The 18955-nt window shown below is 39.6% G+C and overlaps 1 protein-coding gene across 1 annotated transcript in view; it reads right to left on the bottom strand.

Moving 5' to 3' along the window:
* Positions 1–250: 250 nt before the first annotated feature.
* Positions 251–18955, bottom strand: part of Myrfl (myelin regulatory factor like) — a 77794-nt gene continuing 59089 nt past the window's right edge. The window contains exons 14-23 of the mRNA XM_047549796.1: positions 17346–17431; positions 14684–14758; positions 14552–14604; positions 14248–14433; positions 7137–7199; positions 6349–6436; positions 4011–4085; positions 1004–1124; positions 640–714; positions 251–525 (exon numbers count right to left, since the gene is read on the bottom strand). Of these exons, the coding sequence (XP_047405752.1) occupies positions 439–525; positions 640–714; positions 1004–1124; positions 4011–4085; positions 6349–6436; positions 7137–7199; positions 14248–14433; positions 14552–14604; positions 14684–14758; positions 17346–17431 (909 nt within the window). The 3' untranslated portion in view covers positions 251–438. The remainder of the gene's footprint in view (positions 526–639; positions 715–1003; positions 1125–4010; positions 4086–6348; positions 6437–7136; positions 7200–14247; positions 14434–14551; positions 14605–14683; positions 14759–17345; positions 17432–18955) is intronic.

Below are 18955 nucleotides of genomic sequence, written 5' to 3'. Positions count from 1 at the left end.
ACTCCCACCTCCACCACGTCACATATGCTCAAGAATCTTTGTTTAGCAGGTCCAACTTGAAATGGCCTTTCTGTTTTTTTCCCCCCAAATTTCAAAACGCCATAAGATAAAAGTAGTACTAGACCTGCTTATTTGACTTTACAGCTTCCTTAATACCAGAAGCAGTATTTTCAAATGCAACAGTACCATTTACTCCAGGAAATGTTTTCTTCAGAGTCATGACAAACTCAAACACCACATTCTCTCAGGTTCCAGCAGACACTTTATTCTCCTCAGTAATGCCTCAAAACTGTTGGAAGCCAAACCTGAAAAAGTCCTTCAGCAATAAATGTGAAATGGTTCACAGAAAAAGACGAAAAAAGTTGCCAGAGGATCTCTGTTTCTGTTAACTGAATTTCTGAGCATTTTTCTTTGGTGAAATCCCCAAACTTGAATAAATTAGGCACAGCGTCGATAGAAATAAAAGAAGTAGTCTGTGAAGAATATTCCAGCAAAAAAAGGATCTGTTGAACAGTCAGCCAGGTCCTGTCAGAACAGAAGCAATGAAAGAGGAATGTAAAACTTAACCGTGAAGTATTTTACTTATTTATTTATTGATCAATTTCTTACTGAAAAGAAAACAAAAAAAAGCAAGCTTACCGGTGCAGCCACACGGAAGTGGTACGCGCTGTCAGTGAACGGGGCAACAGGAAGGCTCCAAATGTGCTGGTATCCCTAAATAATGAATGAGAGAGATCCATTTCATAACCACACTTCACACTGCATGGAAGGAGCACAGGCCAAGAAGGCAGGAGAGGTGTCTGCAACAACGACTTTGGATAGGTGCCACTAGAACAGTCTGCAGCTTCTAAAGGACACAAAGAGGCTGAGCCCAACCCTCTGACCAGGTTCAGCCAGCTGAGGGATGTTCAGTGTGTCCCTCCCTCAGCAGGGGACAGAGGCCACAGTTCTAACCATACTTCACTGGACAGAGACGTAACGTCAAGGAGCCAGAAAACATTACCTGTGTCATCTCCTGGAAGGCTTCTCCTTGGCTTTGGATCCCTTTGGTTTCCATTTTACTATGGAAACATATATTTCCCAGGGTGAATCTGCACTGGAAGACTATCAATGGCTCTGTTGTGCTTCAAGACACAAAGGAAAGAGGACAAATGGAGAAGCAGTTTTCAGCTCCTACCAGGCTACACCCCGATAAAAAGAGGGCCTGTTGGGAATGTGGCTCAGAAATCCCTTTGAAGTTCACAATAGGCATTTTATTTTACAAGGCTCAGTGATACCGATAGGCTAGCTTACATCTCATTATTACAGAAAGCAAGCCATCCTTAGATAACTCTGAAACACTATTCGATGTTTAGTAAGACCTTAATGTCATGACTTAGACCACCTCACTTCAGAACTTACTATTTCCAGAGATTTTTAAATAATCTTTGGACCTCTCCCTTCTCCTCACACTGGCAGCTAAATTTGCACTTACCTGAAGCATCTAATATTTTAGATTCTGCCAACTCCTGTTCTAGGTAGATATTATTTGAAATAACAAGGCAGGCAAACATAAGTAGGGGATTGGGGAAAGTCCCATGAGAAATTACCAGGTTTTAAAGTTATCAGAGTGGAAGGCCTTTAAAAAAGGATGGTTCCTCTCTGGAGAGTGACTCATTAATCATCACTAAGAGGATGAGATCCATCTTTCTTTGGAAACAATACTTCTGCTCAGATGGGAACAATTTATAATCTCAGTTGAGTTTACACTAGTCCCCTCCCTTATCCGTGGGGGACAAGTTCTCAGACCCCCAGTGGACGCCTAAAACTGCAGATAGTACCAAACCCTATTATACTGTTTTTTTCTTACATATACACACCTATGATAAAAGTTAATTTATAAATTAAGTATAGTAAAAGATTAACAACAGTAACTAGCAATAAAAGAGAACAATTATAAAAATGTACTGTTTAAAATTTATGAATTGTTTATTTCTACAGTTTTCCATTTAATAGTTTAGCACTATGGTTGTTATGGTTTGGATGTGAGTTGTCCCCCAAAAGCTCATGTGTGAGATGATGCAAGAAGGTTTAGAGGTAAAAAAATTGGGTTATGAAAGCCTTAATTCAATTAGTGAATTAATCCCCTAACAGGAATTAACTAAGTGGTAACTGAAGGCAGGTAGAGTGTGGTTCGAGGAGGTGGGTCATTGGGGATATGTCTTTAGGGTATGTATTTTGTATCTGGCCAGTGAACTCTCTCTGCTTCATGGTGGCCATGTCTTCCCTCTGTCACATCCTTCCACCATGATGTTCTGCCTCACTTCCGGCCCCAAGGAATGGAATCAACTGTCTGTGGACTGAGACCTTTGAAACTATGAGCCCCAAATAAACTTTTCCTATTAAAATTGTTCTTGTCAGCTCTTTTAGTCAGCAACAAAAAAGCTGACTAAAACAGTGATTGACCATGGGTAACTGAAATTGTAGAACGAGAAACTGAATAGGGCAGGACTACTCTATGTGTTATTTTTAAATCAACCATATTTTTAAGATGGTTCATAAGCCAAAAGGCCTAAGCTCAAGGTGATCTACTGCCACTTCAGAAGTTATAACATATAATCTGATTTCCTTCCTTGAAAGCTATAAATGAGTAAGGAAATGCTATTCCAGGTTACTCAAGGAGTGCTAGTACATTTAACTTGTAAGAATAGTACATTTAGCTTTCTCCCTGCCTTGAAAGATGGTGAATTCTGTCATGAAACGTTAGCTGCTTGAAATGATCTTTCTAAGGTGAGCAGTTGAGTCAAGTTGAGCCTCTTCATGTGGGCAAAGCAGATGAGAGAAGGCATGTAGTGAGGCCTAAGTGAGAGGGAGGGGCAACGGAGGATGATGTGGGGGAATAACTGAGGGAGGAGCAGGGGCAGAGTAGGGAGGACAGAGGGAAGGGAAGGAAGGGAAGGAGAGGAAGGGGAGATAAGAGGAAACATGGAGGAGGAAAAAGGAGAGACTAAATCCAAGAGACATGGTTTCTTCATGGCACAATTTTTGAGTGAAGTGGGTTGAAAATCAAAGTACCATAGTTATTTAAAGTATTAAATAAGAATAGGTTAAATTACAGTTCTGTGATTTTGAAGGGAAGGCAGATAAATTAAAAGCCACCATTTATTGAGTGCCTACTGAGTCAGGAAGGGGCAATGCTCTTCCGCATCTCCTCTCCCAGGGGAGGCGAGAGGGGAGGGCTGCTGTGGGAGCCCAGCCCCCTCCACTTACTAGCTGTGTTTCACGACACATTTTTTTGACTTCCCTACACCAAAAGTTCCCATCTGTAAAACATAAACTGAAAAAAATGCCATCCTGGGAGGGTCGGTGTGAGAATTCTATGACCCAGTGTTAACGTGGACGGTATCTAGCACAGAAGCCTGTGCTCAGCAAATGCCAACTGCTCACTTCACCAGCATCAGCCATGATTCCCCCAGCAATGTGCCACGGTATAATGCAACACTCATTTCATGGAAGCAGAAATGGTAGCTTAGGGAAGAGACATGACTTTTCTAAGATCGTAGGATTAGTGACAGAGACCTAATTTGAACACTGATCTGCCCAATCCCAAATTCTGGCTCCTCTTTTTTTTTCCCCTTCTGTCCTGGAGCAAAGGGGTGGTATCTGCATTAATTAACATTGCTACCAGGATCTCAACAAAATACGCATCCCACCCCACTCAGGGGCCAAGTTATTACTGTTGTTCCCACCCAATCCGAAGGGAGACCGTTTGCAGCTCATGAGCATGGAACCAAAGTCACTCCCACTTCACAGGTGTGAGTGTAGCCCTTCCATTCCCTCGAGGGACAAGGATGTTCCCAGTCCTCACACTGAAAACCCTCCCTTCACTCACCACCTCTCCACACATCATTAGTAAATGCTGACGGATGACTTTCTACCTCCTAACTTACTGATCAAATTGTGAAGTAGATTCAGACTTGCTGTTCAATTCATAAGAAAAACCAAAATTGTATTTTATATCATGTACTTACTTGATTTCCAGAGAGAATTTGACATTGGTAGGTGTGTACTTATTAACAGGAATGTTGTAATTATAATGTCCAGGTCTAAATATGAAAAAATTAAAACCACAAATCAAAGTATGCAAGAAAGGTGTCAAAAGGTTTTTTTTCACTCACTATATATATATGTAAACTGTGAAATATTATATATTAAATAATAAATATAGGCATTTGAGTTTAAACTAGTATAGTGTTTTGGTTTTCAGAGACATACTTGTCAAATTTCAGAATGATCTCATTTATATCTTAATATAAAATATACCACAAAGGTTCTTTTTTAGGACATACAGAAAAAAAATCAAATCCCAGACCAAATATGCAAAATTAAACACAGAGGAAATGACTTCAGTCCCCATTACAGATATACAGATTTCAGAAGACGAACGAGGCAAAGACCTCGGTCTCAGGGTTCTCCTGGGAAGGAGGACTGGGAGTAATAAATAGCAATTCTCAACCTTAAATCATTCCCTTTACAACAATGGATGTTTTTCAGCCTTCTTTCTTTCTTAACCTGATAGAACTTAGACTTTAAGTCAATGGTCCTGAGTTATAAAAACAACCTACATAGAAATATAGGAAAGGGAAATTTCTTTTCTGATTCTACTACTATCATCATAGCCCTAATTAACATTTAGTAATGAGAAAATTTTAAGATAGAATTGTTTATTCGTAACTTTTTCCCATCCCACAAATTTAAGAAATACTTGGGGGAGCAGAGAGTTCCAATGATTCATATTGTAATGAAAAAATCCCAGAAAAAAATGGCATATTTATATCTAAAACAAAGTGTTCCTTGTGACTGGTCATCCTGTGAATTATATGGAGAAATAACTTAAAATGAATTATAACCAACTTAATTACATGAATTCTATGAAGAAACAACTTAAAATCAAGTAAGCAGGAAAAAGAGCCAGTCATCTTAGATTAAACTAAGTTGTTAAAAATGTGAAAGCAAAAATATAGGGAATTGAAAGAACTGCCATTCCATCATGTATAGAAATATCAAAATGAAACCACACTGTGCACTTTGAATACAGACAATTTTTACTTTACCTCAAAAAACCAAAAAAGATAAGAGCATACTTGTGTACCAAGTTGAGAACAGTGTTCTCTCAGTAAATGAATGTATTAAAATATATATATAGAGAGAAAGATCTGTCTTGGGCTATGAGGAGCATTTTGTTCTACTGGGGAACTTAGATGAATGGAATTCATTTCCTATTATGTGCTTCCCAATATCTGCATGCTTCACAGCAACCCAGCTCAGTTGATAATATTCTCATCTTATAGATAAGAAATGAATATGCAAGGAGAATAAACATTTTGCCCAAGTCCTAGGATTTGAGCCTAAATCGTCTGACTCTTTTTCATGATGTCATCCTACATTAATTAATACCTGACTCTGATATTCATTACATGAGTGATCTTAGACAAACTTTTTCAAGTTCACTGAAAACTACATAATAGGGATAAGTAATACCAACCTCTTAGGGTTTTTGTGAGAATTCAGTGTGATATGAATAGATGCACCATAAACAAATCATAAAGCACCAAGCAGGACCATCAACTTAGAGCCAATTTCTATCAGGTTGAAAAAGAAATAAGGCTGAAAATCCACAGGATTTGTGACACAGTTCAAAATACAGGCCTTGCCTTTAAACCTAATAGACATCCAATAAAACATTTACCAAATCAAGAAAAATCACTCCCCATTCCTCGTGCTTACAGTCTGCATTTGTGCTTGCTGGAGTGGTTTACCTTCTATTCTAGGTGTATCATGACCCCATGCAGGGGATGTGGCATATGACACTGCAGATGGAGGTTGCTGATAACTTTTGTAAAATCTAGATTTTTTTATCCTTACTGAAAAAGCTAAGTCATTTTTTTCAGCAATTAAAATAATGATAGCCCTAGTTACTAAAATATACAAATGTCAGCTCACTCATAACGTGGAGCCCTGAGTAACCATGTCTGTCTTTCTTGTCTAAAAAATTAATGAGCAGCTCTGTGCCTGTGGCATGTGCCCTCAGAGAGTCAGCCACGGGGCTGCTTCCTAGGCATTTTACTTTGGACTTATCCATTAAAGCAGGAGACTGGAATCATTGGGGCTGTGGTTTATTGACATTTGCTAATACCAACCACTTTATGATTCCTTTCTCTACCATGTAACCAATGTGTTTTCACTTAAGGAGTAATGTAAGCACACATTGATTACAACACATAGCTTTAAATTTCATTCCGGTCTCAAAAACGGGAGCCCTGAGTAAATTATGGAAATAACCAGGGCATCATGGGGAGGCTCACCTACCCACATAGAAGGCTTCTACTGCAATACCGATGATCTATTATTTGCTGGATTTCCATAATCTGAATAGAAGTAATGGTTGTATCAATCCCTAAGTTGAAAAGAAAGAGAAAACAAAGTAAACTCTTTGTGCACAGAAAGATTACTGTGTTCCAGCACAGTCTCCAAATTGCAAAATATAAAATATGAAATATTTTCATGTATAACTAATTAGAACACATTAAAAATAATAAATAAATAAAATGAAATGAAATATGAGTTTCCCAAGTAAATGGATTCTACTTGGATTCAAATGGAAGAGGAGGAGGAGAAGGGGCCAAGATTTGTTTGTTTGATTTTTGGTATAATTTTAAGAAAGCCAATAAAAATACAGGCTCCTATAAACAGCTTCCATAAGATCCAAAAGAATTTCTGGACGATGAAAATCCTACTAAGTCGAAATTTTATAATGGAGGTGAAACATGAAATGCAATCCATTTCTGAAAACAGAAAATGAACTAAGAATACAGTCAGAATAAAAAGGAAAAATGAGAACTTCAAATAAATTATTTAAACCCACAAAGATCAACCACAACTTGTCTGGTGGTGGGTGACCATTTTTAATGCCTCATTAATGGTCAAGCTGGCATCAATTATAAAAACCTAGCCCCATGGGTGTGTGCAGTGGATGGGTATATGGAGGGTGGGGTACAGTCCTTGCTCCTGTTTCCCACTCCAATAATGCTTTTAAAGCTCATGATTCCACCTGGCCCTACAAAGCCAAAAAGAGTGTCACTTAAATGTCAACTTACAGTCGCTCTGCCAGTCAGAGCGGATGAGCGCATCTCTTGCAGGGAACAAATTGCTTCTGTCTTCTACAGAGGAAAACATCTGTCAGTCTTGAGGGTTTGTTCAGGATGAGAATAAACCCTGTAAGCCCTAGTTGGTCTTTGTAAATTGCATGTTTCCCCACTCTCTCTCTGTTTTGAGTTGAAATGCCCATTCCTCCAGTCATATGTTGAAGTCCTAACCCTGTAACCCAAAATGTGACATTATTTGAAGATGGGGCCCTTAAAGAGGTGATTAAATTTAAATGAGACTGTTGGGCTGGCCTAATCCAATCTGACTGGTGTCTTCATAAGAGCAGATTAGGACAAAAAGGGAGACACCCAGGGCACTCATGCCCAGAGGATGCAACAAGAAGGTAACCATCTTCAGGCCAAGGAGCAAGGTCTCAGAAGACACCAGACCTGCAGACACCAAGACCTTGGACTTCAAGCCCCCAGAACTGTGAGAAAATAAATCAAGATCAACTTATGCAACAGTAACAAACTAAGACACATCATCCCAAATTGACTTGTAGCTCACAGCTCCCTCCTTTCAAGTGCCATACAGCATGTTACTGCATAATTGTTGCAGATTTTATACCAAATTTTTGGCAAAAAAAAAAAAAAGAGGTACAACCACTATGTGAAACTTTTTAAAAAATTGTGCCAGTATTACTTAAAAACCATTTACTACTAAACGGTCTTTGGTGCAAGATTAGGATGCACAGGATACTCCTGAAGATATGTTAAAACTGAATAGTCCAAAAAAAAAACCAAAACAAAACTGAATAGTCCAAATCAACACACATCATTTCTTCATGACAGTTTAGCAAATTATTTTCTGGTTTGGAAAATAGTAGTTAGCACATTAGTCATTATTGATGTGTTGCATTATCGTTGAAAATGTACTACAGTGTAGTAAAGTATGAACTTACAAAACTTAATCTTCCGTGTCTGAAAATTCTGCACTGCTATCCTGGTTTTCGTTATCTGACACACAGTCATCAGCTCCACTCGTGAAAGTTGGGTTTACCATTAGTACTGCAGAGCGCTACCCAAAGCATGCAAGTCGGTTTTTGGAAAAGCATTGATAATGCAAGTGTGCTGAGAATTCTAGCTGGTGGCTTGCAGTGCACAAGAAGACAAATGCACATCCATATAACACTGGTGAATACATTGCTGCACTCTTTACCTTTCAAGTGGCATGATGAACAGAATTATACCATGTGACCACCCATGAGGAAAGGTTATAAATCAATTTTTGGACTAGAAAAACAGGGTGCAACCTTTAAGCAGTGGCGACAGTTATGTGGTGAAATACGGTAGCATTTATTACTGAACCAACCATGTGGCCATCAATCAGTGATGTATCTGTCACTTTACTCAAGTGCCTATTTACTCTGTATTTTCACTTAACTTTTTTGTTGTTGTTGTTGTTCTTTTTTGACCACTTCATAATGGGGAACCTCCATTAATACTCTTGCTCATATTAGGTATATTATGTAAGCCACTTTTCTCTGATTAATAACAAGCTAATGTTAGTTTTATTTCTTATTTTGTTTCTGGATCCATAGTGTTGATAACCAAAATCATTAAATATAGATTATCTGGGTTCTTTTCTTTGCACCTCAGTGTTACTGTATCAGGATTCTACATTCCTGCTGAATTTGCAGGGAAGGGACTCATTATAAACTCTGGCAATGGAGCTACAATCTACCTCGCTTCCACTGAGCTGGGTTTTCAGATTCATGAAGACAGAGACCCCTATAAATAGGATTTAGAATCTGATAGGGTAAAGTATTTTTTTAAACAGGAATAAAACAGTGGGTTTCAGAAGAGATAATCTTACACATTACAATTATGAAATGGTTTTTCAAAAGTAGAAAAAAAAATTTTAATCCCCTAAAAACACCTCCAACTTTTCACTTCTCTGTAGCAAGACTCTTCAACTCTGAAAGGCTGGTTATTGGAAAGCCATAAATCTTCCTAGAGTCATATAGGAATAGCTCTCAATTTACAAATGCCTTCCAGCAATATTCACTATGAGCTTACTATACATTCCCAATGGTTTTCATTATAAAATTGGAGATATAATTCATAATCGGCAGCTGAGACCTCCCAATAAACTAAATTAGAAACTTATGGAGAAGAGAGATTTAAAATGGTGTCCAACCAAAGTATATTCCACCATGGTAGAAGGTGAATGTTGCACTCCTTATAAAACTATGTTGATGGCTGAGTTCCAATATAACATCTTGAATACCTTTCTTTTGCCCTATTAAACCAGATTCATTTCAAGAAGAAGTCAATGAGCCCCACCAATCAGTTGCTGAGTCCTTTAACCCAAAGGGCCATTTTCTTTCAGTCATTTGGTCTTCTCAGAGTTCTGGTCTCAAAAATAAAGTGAGCAAGAATTCCAGATGCCTTTTGTTTTGTGATATTTTAAAAATCTCATCAACTCTTACAATCTAGGGAATTCCATAGATTTTCCCCCCATAGGATCTTTGCTTTTTAATATCTAACACTTTTATTTACATAAGACTTTATTGATTCCATGGATTAAAATCCAACCCATTGCATTCAGTTGGTTCCTCAGAGAAGAAGCTCAATATTATAAAATACATTCAACAATATTATAAAATACATTCAACATCCTGACTAGTCTTACCCAAACCTTTAATTAAGTGTGTGTGGTAGGGGTAAGGCCAGGGCAGCAGGGCAAAGATAACTTTTCTGAAAGACACTTCACACAGACTTCTACCATCAACTTAGAACCAAAAGAAAAATAATGCCTTGAGCTCAGCATGTCATCAAAATGCTGATTTTTCATTGATTTTATTATAATCTTGCTCCTCAGGGAGAAGTTTTATAAATGTGCTTCAGGGCTTGGTAAACTGTTAGATAATACTCTGTATCCCACTGAGAGCTTTTCTGAAGTTCTTTTTTATTCTTTGAATTTCTTTTTCATTTTTATTTCTTAATTTTTAATTGGTCTTTAATGTCTCAGAAACATCTGGTTGGAAATAATAGTTGCCTGACTTTCTCTTCCTTTGTGTTGAGGAGCCTCACAGTTATGTCGTGCCGTGGCAGAGGGGAAGAAAGTACCAGCAGCAGAGCAAATATCCTTTCCTAAGACCCTCAAAATACCCTGCATCTGGGTCATCTCAATGGGCATGGGGAAGAGGACCCAGAAGGAGGTTTCTAGAACCATAGTGTAGGAACGTTCTACATCTTCTAGAGTTGATCTCAGTTGTGTGCACACCTTGTATCCAAATAAACGGAGGCAGATAGGTGGCTGGGAAGCAACCCAGGACACAGAAACAAGGCAACTAGATTCCAGTTCTAACTTTGCTAGTTACTCAACTGGGGGATCTTTTGGTCTATTTGTTTGTTTCTGGTTGAATTTTAAATTTTATTTCATTGATACATAATAATTGCCCATATTTATGGAGTACACTGTGATTTCTCCATACACGTATACAATATGTCATGATCTGATCAGGGTAATTGATATATCCACCACCTCAAACATTTATCATTTCTTTGTGTCGGGAATAATCAAACTCCTCTCTACTCTATTTTGAAACGTACAACTGAATATGGTCAACTGGGGAATCTGAAGCCAGATCCTTTGCCTCTATTTCATCAGCTGTAGAATGGATAAGTTAATATAAATCAGAAGTTCTTCTGACCTAAGACCTTTGAAACCCTAGGGAATTATAAAAAAGGTCTATAGTATTTTCTGTGGACTTGAAAAGGAACATCTCTCCCATAGATGTGTATATTTTTTCAAGTAGTTGAATTAATAAAAATCAGCTAAAAGCCTAACTGGATGGATAGTTACATGTTGGGAGCAGCAAATAAATTATGGGTCTTTGAACTGCCCATAGATAGAGGCAACACCTCCCTTGGGAATTGCTCCATGCAAAGGCACCGATTGAAAACCACCCAGTTGTATGGTGACACCCTGTACAAAGGGAAATTCCTTGCTAGCCAAGGAATTTTATTAGTTCATAACCTTGGGTTCAAACCTCTGCTGCCTGGAGGTAGAGAATTATGGATACAAGCTGATAAGTTCTAATTGAGCTGCTTTTACCCTCAGCTTGGGTTTTGGTTACCTTGAAGAAGCTTTCTCACAATAAATCCTTCTGAGGTTTAAACCTATGTAATAAACATGCCAAGCTTGCCTGGGGTCAGTCTCCCTCCACCAGAGGCAGGCGACCCATCAAACCCTGGTCTTTTCTCTACTTTTGTGTCAGTCTTTTTCCTAATCCCCTCATCAACCGGTTCATGTAGCCCTGAGTAAACTGTTGTGCAGGACACAACTGTCACACAATGTGACAGTTACATTTTTCCTTTATGTTTTTCTCAATCAAATCATTTAAAAGCGTGTTAATAATGGATTCACAAGGTCATAAATGTAGAATATCACTGCTCTCGGACATTCTGTGACTCTAAGTTCTTAAAAGTTTCCGAGTTCCCTGAAGATGAAAGCAAATCAAATATTTCAATTCTCTCCCCCTGCCTCCAGTTGAACAAATGAAAGAAGAGAGAACAATTTTTCCAGTGTGTCAGAGAGCCTGATAAGTTGAACTTAAATTTCACTTTTAGCCAGAGAAGCTGCTAGTGCTGTCTAGGTGGACACAGCCAGGCACCTTGGAGCAGATCTTCTTTCTTTGGGAGTTTCCATACATATGGAAACAAGATCAGCAGGCACTCATTGTCCTGGAAAAGAGAGCAGCAAACCTTCATCTGGTTGATAAGGACTGTTCTCGATTCCTTAGAAAGCTTGGAATGGAACTACCATTTGACCCAGCTATCCCACTCTTTGGCCTATACCCAAAGGACTTAAAATCAGCATACTACAGAGATACAGCCACATCAATGTTCATAGCTGCTCAGTTCACAATAGCCAGATTGTGGAACCAACCTAGATGCCCTTCAGTTGATGAATGGATAAAGAAACTGTGGCATATATATACAATGGAATATTACTCGGCCATAAAGAATGATAAAATTATGGCATTTGCAGGCAAATGGATGAAATTGGAGAATATCATGCTAAGTGAGATAAGCCAATCTCAAAAAACCAAAGGAAGAATGATCTCGCTGATAAGTGGATGATGATACATAATGGGGCGTGGGAGGGGTTAGTTTTAAGGTTAGAGTGAGGGTTAGGGAGGGGGGCAAGAATGGGGGAAGGAAGGACTGTATAGAGGGAAAAGAGGGGTGGGAGGGGTGGGGGGAAGGGCAAAAAATAACAGAATGAATCAACCAACATCACCCTATGTAAATTTATGATTACACAAATGGTATGCCTTTACTCTATGTACAAACAGAGAAACAACATGTATCCCATTTGTTTACAATAAAAAAAAATTATATTCTCTTGATGCCTTTGCTACTTGAAGTGAATCAACTCAGGGTCAAGAAACCCTTGAAAATGAAGATTGGACCAGTCCACATCCTCTCCTTGTTCAGAATCCATTGCTATCCATACATCATTCATAAGTGGGATGGTCCCTTCTAAGGACACCCAAGGCGAGAAAAAGGCTTGCCAGCCACAAGTTTCCACATACTTTCACAAGGGATTAAGGCTATAGGAATGTTTATGATAGTACTAGTTTTTTTTTAATATTTAAAAATATAGAAACGAATTCCTTTCTTCAAAATGAAGCCTTATCTTCACTCTGTAATGATGTATCTGTTCAAACCAAGTTCAAACAGTGTTTTCGTGAGAAAAAGAAAAAACAGTACAAACATTGCCTCTTGTAGCTGTTGAGGGTGGTGGGGAGGGCTCTCTGTCTCAGCTTCCTCACTGGGAAAAAAATGGGGACAATTACAGTACTTATCTTGCAGGCTTGAAGGGATTCATTGATTTATTGATGTAAGTTACCATGACAACTCGTTATACCATAATCATGATGATTTGTAGGAGTTATTTATCCAAGACTAGGATATGAAATAATGTCAAAAGAAAAGGAAATTACATTACTGTCTCAAAACTTTATCCACTGACCATATTCTAGTGTCAGTTATTAGGACTGCCTACACATATTTTGATTCATCTTCTAGACATGTTAGGTTTGCATTTCCCCGTCCACTTTTAAGTTAAATATGATTCATATGACTGCTTTGGCCAATAAAGTGTGAGTAGAAGTGATGTGTGTTGTGCCTGGGTGGAAGCTGTAAATGGCAGTATACAACATGACTTGTTCTCTCACTACTACTACAGAGACTGTGGGAATGTGTACTGAGATGGAATCTCCATCCTCTGGTCCTGAATGAATGATGACCTAGAGCCCTCTCTTGATTCACATTTGAAATACAGAGTGAGTCAGAAATAAACTTTCTCCACATGGAGCCACTGCTATTTGAAGAGTTGCTGCTTTGACAGCATCCTTAAATAAGTCAAACTAATATGTATTGTTAGAAGCATTATCATTAGTATTATTTTAGACACTTATTAATGTGAGTATGGGAGGCTTCAAAAAATAGTAAATTATTATAAATTTAAAAGAATTGCATTTGGTCTCATAGAGATAATAATACCGGTAGTCCTTGATCAAGTTTCTATAATGTTTTTATGTGAAAAACAACTGTGTGTGTTTAAAAGGAAAAGGAAGAAGGTTTTCTGAAAGTGGAATGCCAAACTTGTTATTCACTGACTTAAAGCCTGCCTGTAACTCTAAATTAGAGTTTTCAGAGTCTCTTATATTTTGCTCTAGTCTGCCTCAGCAGAGAGCCCAAATAACCACACCAATTTTTAAGTCCTAAATGAGTCAAAAAACCAACTCACATGCATACAATTATTTCACTTGGCAACTGTACCATCTTTGCAGGCAACAGGCAAATGAGACCCTTTTCACTTGGTGAAAATTATAAGGACTTTACCAAAATTTCATTCCTGAACAAGGCATTCGATATTATTGATGATTGCCAATTTGGGTATTTGCATTTTTAAAGATTTTTTACCACCCCAAGTAGGAGAGCGGAACCATTATTCAGAATCACTAACAGACATCCAAGTAGATATTGATCAGGGAAGAAACCTGGAGTTCAAAGCCCTCGCTGTTTCTCTTTTAACATCATTTACCTGCCCCTCGCCTCTGATGGATTTTCTTCTCCTCTTGGGATTGTCTCTGCACAGGACTCAGAAAGACTCCTCCCATTCCCCAGATGGGGCAGCAGTAAGTCTCCTGGCATGGCAGGATGTCACAGAAAGTAATTTCAGGTACTTGTAAGGAGGTCTGTGTGGTTGCCGGCGATGTATGAAGCCCTGCTGGGCGTGTGGCAGAGGGGAGGGAAGCAGTGAGGTTAACCCGGAAAGGCAGGTTTCTTCTATTGACATTTCACATGTAAGACAGGCTGAGTTTAAGGGTAAAATGCAAAGGCCTTACCTGAGGGGAACACTGTGGGTGGCAGAGTTGCCTCCTGAGAATTTGTGATATTGCTGGAGAAGAACGCAAGGATTAATGAGAGAGACCTTCGAGAATCCTTCTCCCAAAGGAATACAAGATCTGAACTCTCACCTTGGAGGGAGATCTGGGTCATGCTGGTCTTGGTCTTTCAAGCTAAGTATGTAAAGGGAGACTATCATCAAGGCACTGTTAAGGGTAGGGGAAAAAAAAAAAAAGCATTATGTGAACGATTTGTTTCCATATATATCTCACACATCCAGCTGGCCAAAGATGTACTCTCACAGGCCACACAGATGGGTGTGAGGGGGAGGGGCAGCCATCGCTGACAAAAACACCATGGAAACCAGCACGTTAGGCTTTTCTGCCCTGGTGAGAAAAAGCCTGGGGCTTCCTGCAGCTCAGAGGCTCCTGGGGTAGGCCACACTGATGGATTTTTCCACAGAGCTGCTCTGACAAGCTGTCTCAGAAGCAGCAGTCACTAGTGGAAGATTACAGGAGGAAGCACGTAAATAACTGGAGGCAGCCCTCTGCTCCTTGCAGGGAAGAACCAGGGCAAAGTGCACTTCCCTCTGGTGAAGGCCATCCACTGTGCGGTGCAGGGTGATGGAAGGAGGCACAGGTGTAACCAGCTGTAGAAGCCAAAACTCTGGCCACCTCTGACATCTCCCAGGTGCCTGTCTTTCCATAGCACCATACACCAAACTGGACGGAGAAAGGAAAAGAAATGACTGAAAGCACCCATTTCCACACTGATTTCATACAATGAAGGTGTTTTCCCTCCAATTAGCAGATCTTACATATCCAAATGGAAGCTTTCCTTGGGGGTTCCAGGCTTTGGGACACTATACCAACAATGCTCACACAGCCAAAGGCTTTGGCTTCTCTTTGGGCCCTGTCTTTAGCATTCTCAAGGGCCATGCAAGAAAGTCTTTTCAGTCTCATTGTGTACTTTTCTTGAATCAGGGTCACCTGAATTGACTTCTTGCCAGCTTGGTTCTCCTGGTTCTCCAATTTTGACCTCTTATTTTGTTCTCCAACACAGGTGGTAAATTCACCAGCATACAGAAAGAAATGTGCCACACATTTGAATTCTACTCATGAAGAATGAATTCCTGAAGTGTTAGCAGCTGATGATGACGGCCCATCATCATGACGGCGCTGCTGGGGAGAAGTAGCACTGAGCCCCAAAGATGCATCAGACAGAATTTGTAGTGTGGCCCTGGTAACAGCTATGGTCCAGTCTCCTTTACTTGTCCTCCCGTGTCTCCCACTCTCCATCTCCCATTAGTAATCCTTTTTTTTTTTTTTTTTTTTTGGGTGCTGGGGATCGAACCCATGTCCTTGTGCTTACAAGGCAAGCACTCTACCGACTGAGCTATCTCCCCAGCCCCACCATTAGTAATCCTTTAATCCTTCTTCTGATTTGTCTTTGGCACCTGCCTCAGTGCACAACACAGAAAAGAATGAAATTGACATCTGGTCCCTTTTTTGGGGCAAACCCTGGTTCAGACTCTTCTCAGGCCAGAAACAAGATAAGAAGCCCAAGACCTCCCACACATGGTCTTAGAGGCCAGCTATATTGGAATTCATAAAATCCCATAAAGTTGTTTTAAAAGCAGTCTCTTCACCTCTACTTAGGTTTCCTATCACCTTTCCATTGAGAATCCCAGGAGAAGACAAGCACTTAGAAAAGTGAGAAATCTGTAAAGACGCCTAACGGGAATTCTGTGTGATAGCATCAAATTCTTGGGCATCTTTCACAGTGGGCAGTACCAAGTCATGCTAATCTGGGGGTGGAGCTTGGTTGTGGAGTTCATGATTAGCTTAGGGTTCAATCCCCAACACACACACACACACACACACACAGAGAGAGAGAGAGAGAGAGAGAGAGAGAGAGAATGCTGCACAGAGACACCTGCTAGGAAGCTTCTTTAGATCAAGGAGCTGGAAACACCTTGGGGCCTTCACTTGCTTTCCTCTGTGAATGGTTATCTTCCCTATGACAGGCCTAGAAGCCAGTCCTTTCCCACACTCACAAAGCATTTTTTTCTTTCGCCATGTGAATAGTCACACTAAAAACAAAAAAGGAGTATCCAAAGGCCCAGAGAACACAGGCAAGATGACCAGTAATCTAAGGCCAGGGGGCCACTGGGGTAGTAGCAAGAGCCTGGAGACAGGCCTGAGGGAGCACCTTGCATCCCAGCAGGGGATCCCTCCATGCAGAGGGACAGTGGTCAAAAGCCATCAGCTTGCTTAGCAAACACTGTCATCCTTACTGCTTTTACTTGATTCAACTGCTCAGGAGATTTGGCCATACCATCATCATGCCTCTTTATACATCTTGGTAACGCTTTGGTATAAAGTGTTCACTGAAGAATCCAGAAGAATCTTAATGAACACGGGTGACCAGGGAGGGTGGATTATACCTGATTTCCTACAGTCTTCTTCCCCACATGAGAAAGTTATTTGCAAAGCTAAGAGAAACACACACACAGACACACACAAAGAGCGTGCTGCTGAAACACAACAGTTGATTGAAAACATGTCTGTCATCCTTCATTTCATATTTAATTGCAGAAAGCTAGTGCTTTTTTCTTCAAAATATGAATTAAAAAGGGGTTCCCTCATCTCTAAGCTTCTGAAGGTCAGTGCCTCGTTTTAAGGGCTCTTCGTCTTCCAAGTAAATTAGGTCAGTCCCCAGGTCACATGTGAGAAAAGAAAGATGGGAAGGAAAAGAAGACTAGACATAATAAAACAGTGAAGTTTTTCTTACCAAAATGCCATCACAGCAATTAGAATTATAACCAAGGTCTGGAAAACCCAGTTAGGGCACAATTGTTTTTTTCCTGAAAAATAAACCTACAAAAAGGTTCATTAATGAGCAGTGATACATCAGCACATTAACTGTAAGGAGCAAGCTGGAAGAACTGCTCCCAGCAGGAGTCCTTGGTGCCTCCTTTGGGATGGTTCCCAGTCTTGCCTCAATCTCATCCCCCTCCCCCTCCCTGCAAACAACATTCACTCAAAGCCCAGCCCCAGGCCCTCCCTTCCCTCGACAATCCAGGCTGCAGAAGTCTCTCTTTCCTGACACCCTGCGGACAACTGCCTACACCAATCATTAGGCACTTATTCTTGCAGCACTGCGAGTGAGAGAGAAGACCAGACACTGTGAGAACCTAAATGCCCATCTTTTAATAAAATACTTTAAAAAATCAAAATACCTTTAAGATGTGAGGAGATAAATCCCCCCATGGAAGAATTTTAGACACCATGAGACATCACGGGAAAGATTCTGAGGCATGAAATCCAACTAAGCTCTCCTTACAGTACATTGGTATCTAATTCTTCCACCTGTTTATAAAGACAACTTTGGACCTGTGTCTTATTTGTTCTTACATCTATCTATTCCACACGTATTTATTGAGCACTACTATGTATGACACTATAAGAGATATTAAAATCAGTATATTACAGTCCCTAAGAAGTGAATGAGACAAACCATTAAGACTGATACATATTGGCCTAAAGACTTGTGTACAGAGAATGGGCCTAGAAGTACTGGATTGACAGTTGTGGAACTGCTGGGAAATCTGGCTGAAAAAATTCTCTGCCCATTCAATAAGGTGCCTCTTAATAGGAGTTTCCTACTGAGTATCCCCAGAAGAAAGTAAATATAATACTCGTATTGCACTGGGAATTAAGAATAGGAAACTCATATTTCAGTTGGAAGCATATTGGAGGGTAGAAGCAAATAAGAAATAGCTTTGATTTGGTCTTTGGTTGCATTTCTTGGGCTTGTTATTCGATTAAAGAAAATATTCTTCAACATCAAAAGGGGGGATAAAATTATACACTATATACTTTAAACAAGTACTCCAGCCCTTTGGGCTCTTATAACTGAGTCATCCATAAATACCACTGGAAGTCAGTCTGAATATCATAAAATCAATGGTTCATGCCATTCCTGTACCTCAGTGGAACTGTTCTGGGGATGCCCTAACATTATGGTACAAAGAAGGAATTCAATGAAATTCGTTAAATTTATTGGAATTAAGTAGTAGTATCCAACCTGCTCTTCACAGCTGCTGGATTATTTTAAAATACCATGATTTTGCTCAAAGTCCTTTGACCAAGCATAGAGAAATGATCCAAGGCCTGAAGTTAGACTTGGAGTTGATCCTGAACAAATCATCTAAATGTCATTTATCCTCATTTTCCTTATCAATAAGATAGGGATAATAAATAATATATGCCTTTATTTTGGAGTCATTGGGTGGGTCCAATTGACAATGTAATGTTTCCAATTCAGATGTGTATAAGAATTACTATGATGTCTATTAAAAACCTAAAGGCCCTGGAGAATTCTGTTTCAATAGGCCTTAT

The sequence above is a fragment of the Sciurus carolinensis genome, chromosome 4 (assembly GCF_902686445.1).
Source record: "Sciurus carolinensis chromosome 4, mSciCar1.2, whole genome shotgun sequence".
NCBI lineage: Eukaryota > Metazoa > Chordata > Mammalia > Rodentia > Sciuridae > Sciurus > Sciurus carolinensis.
Note: the sequence above shows the minus strand (reverse complement) of the source record. Positions and strands in the feature narration are given on the sequence as shown.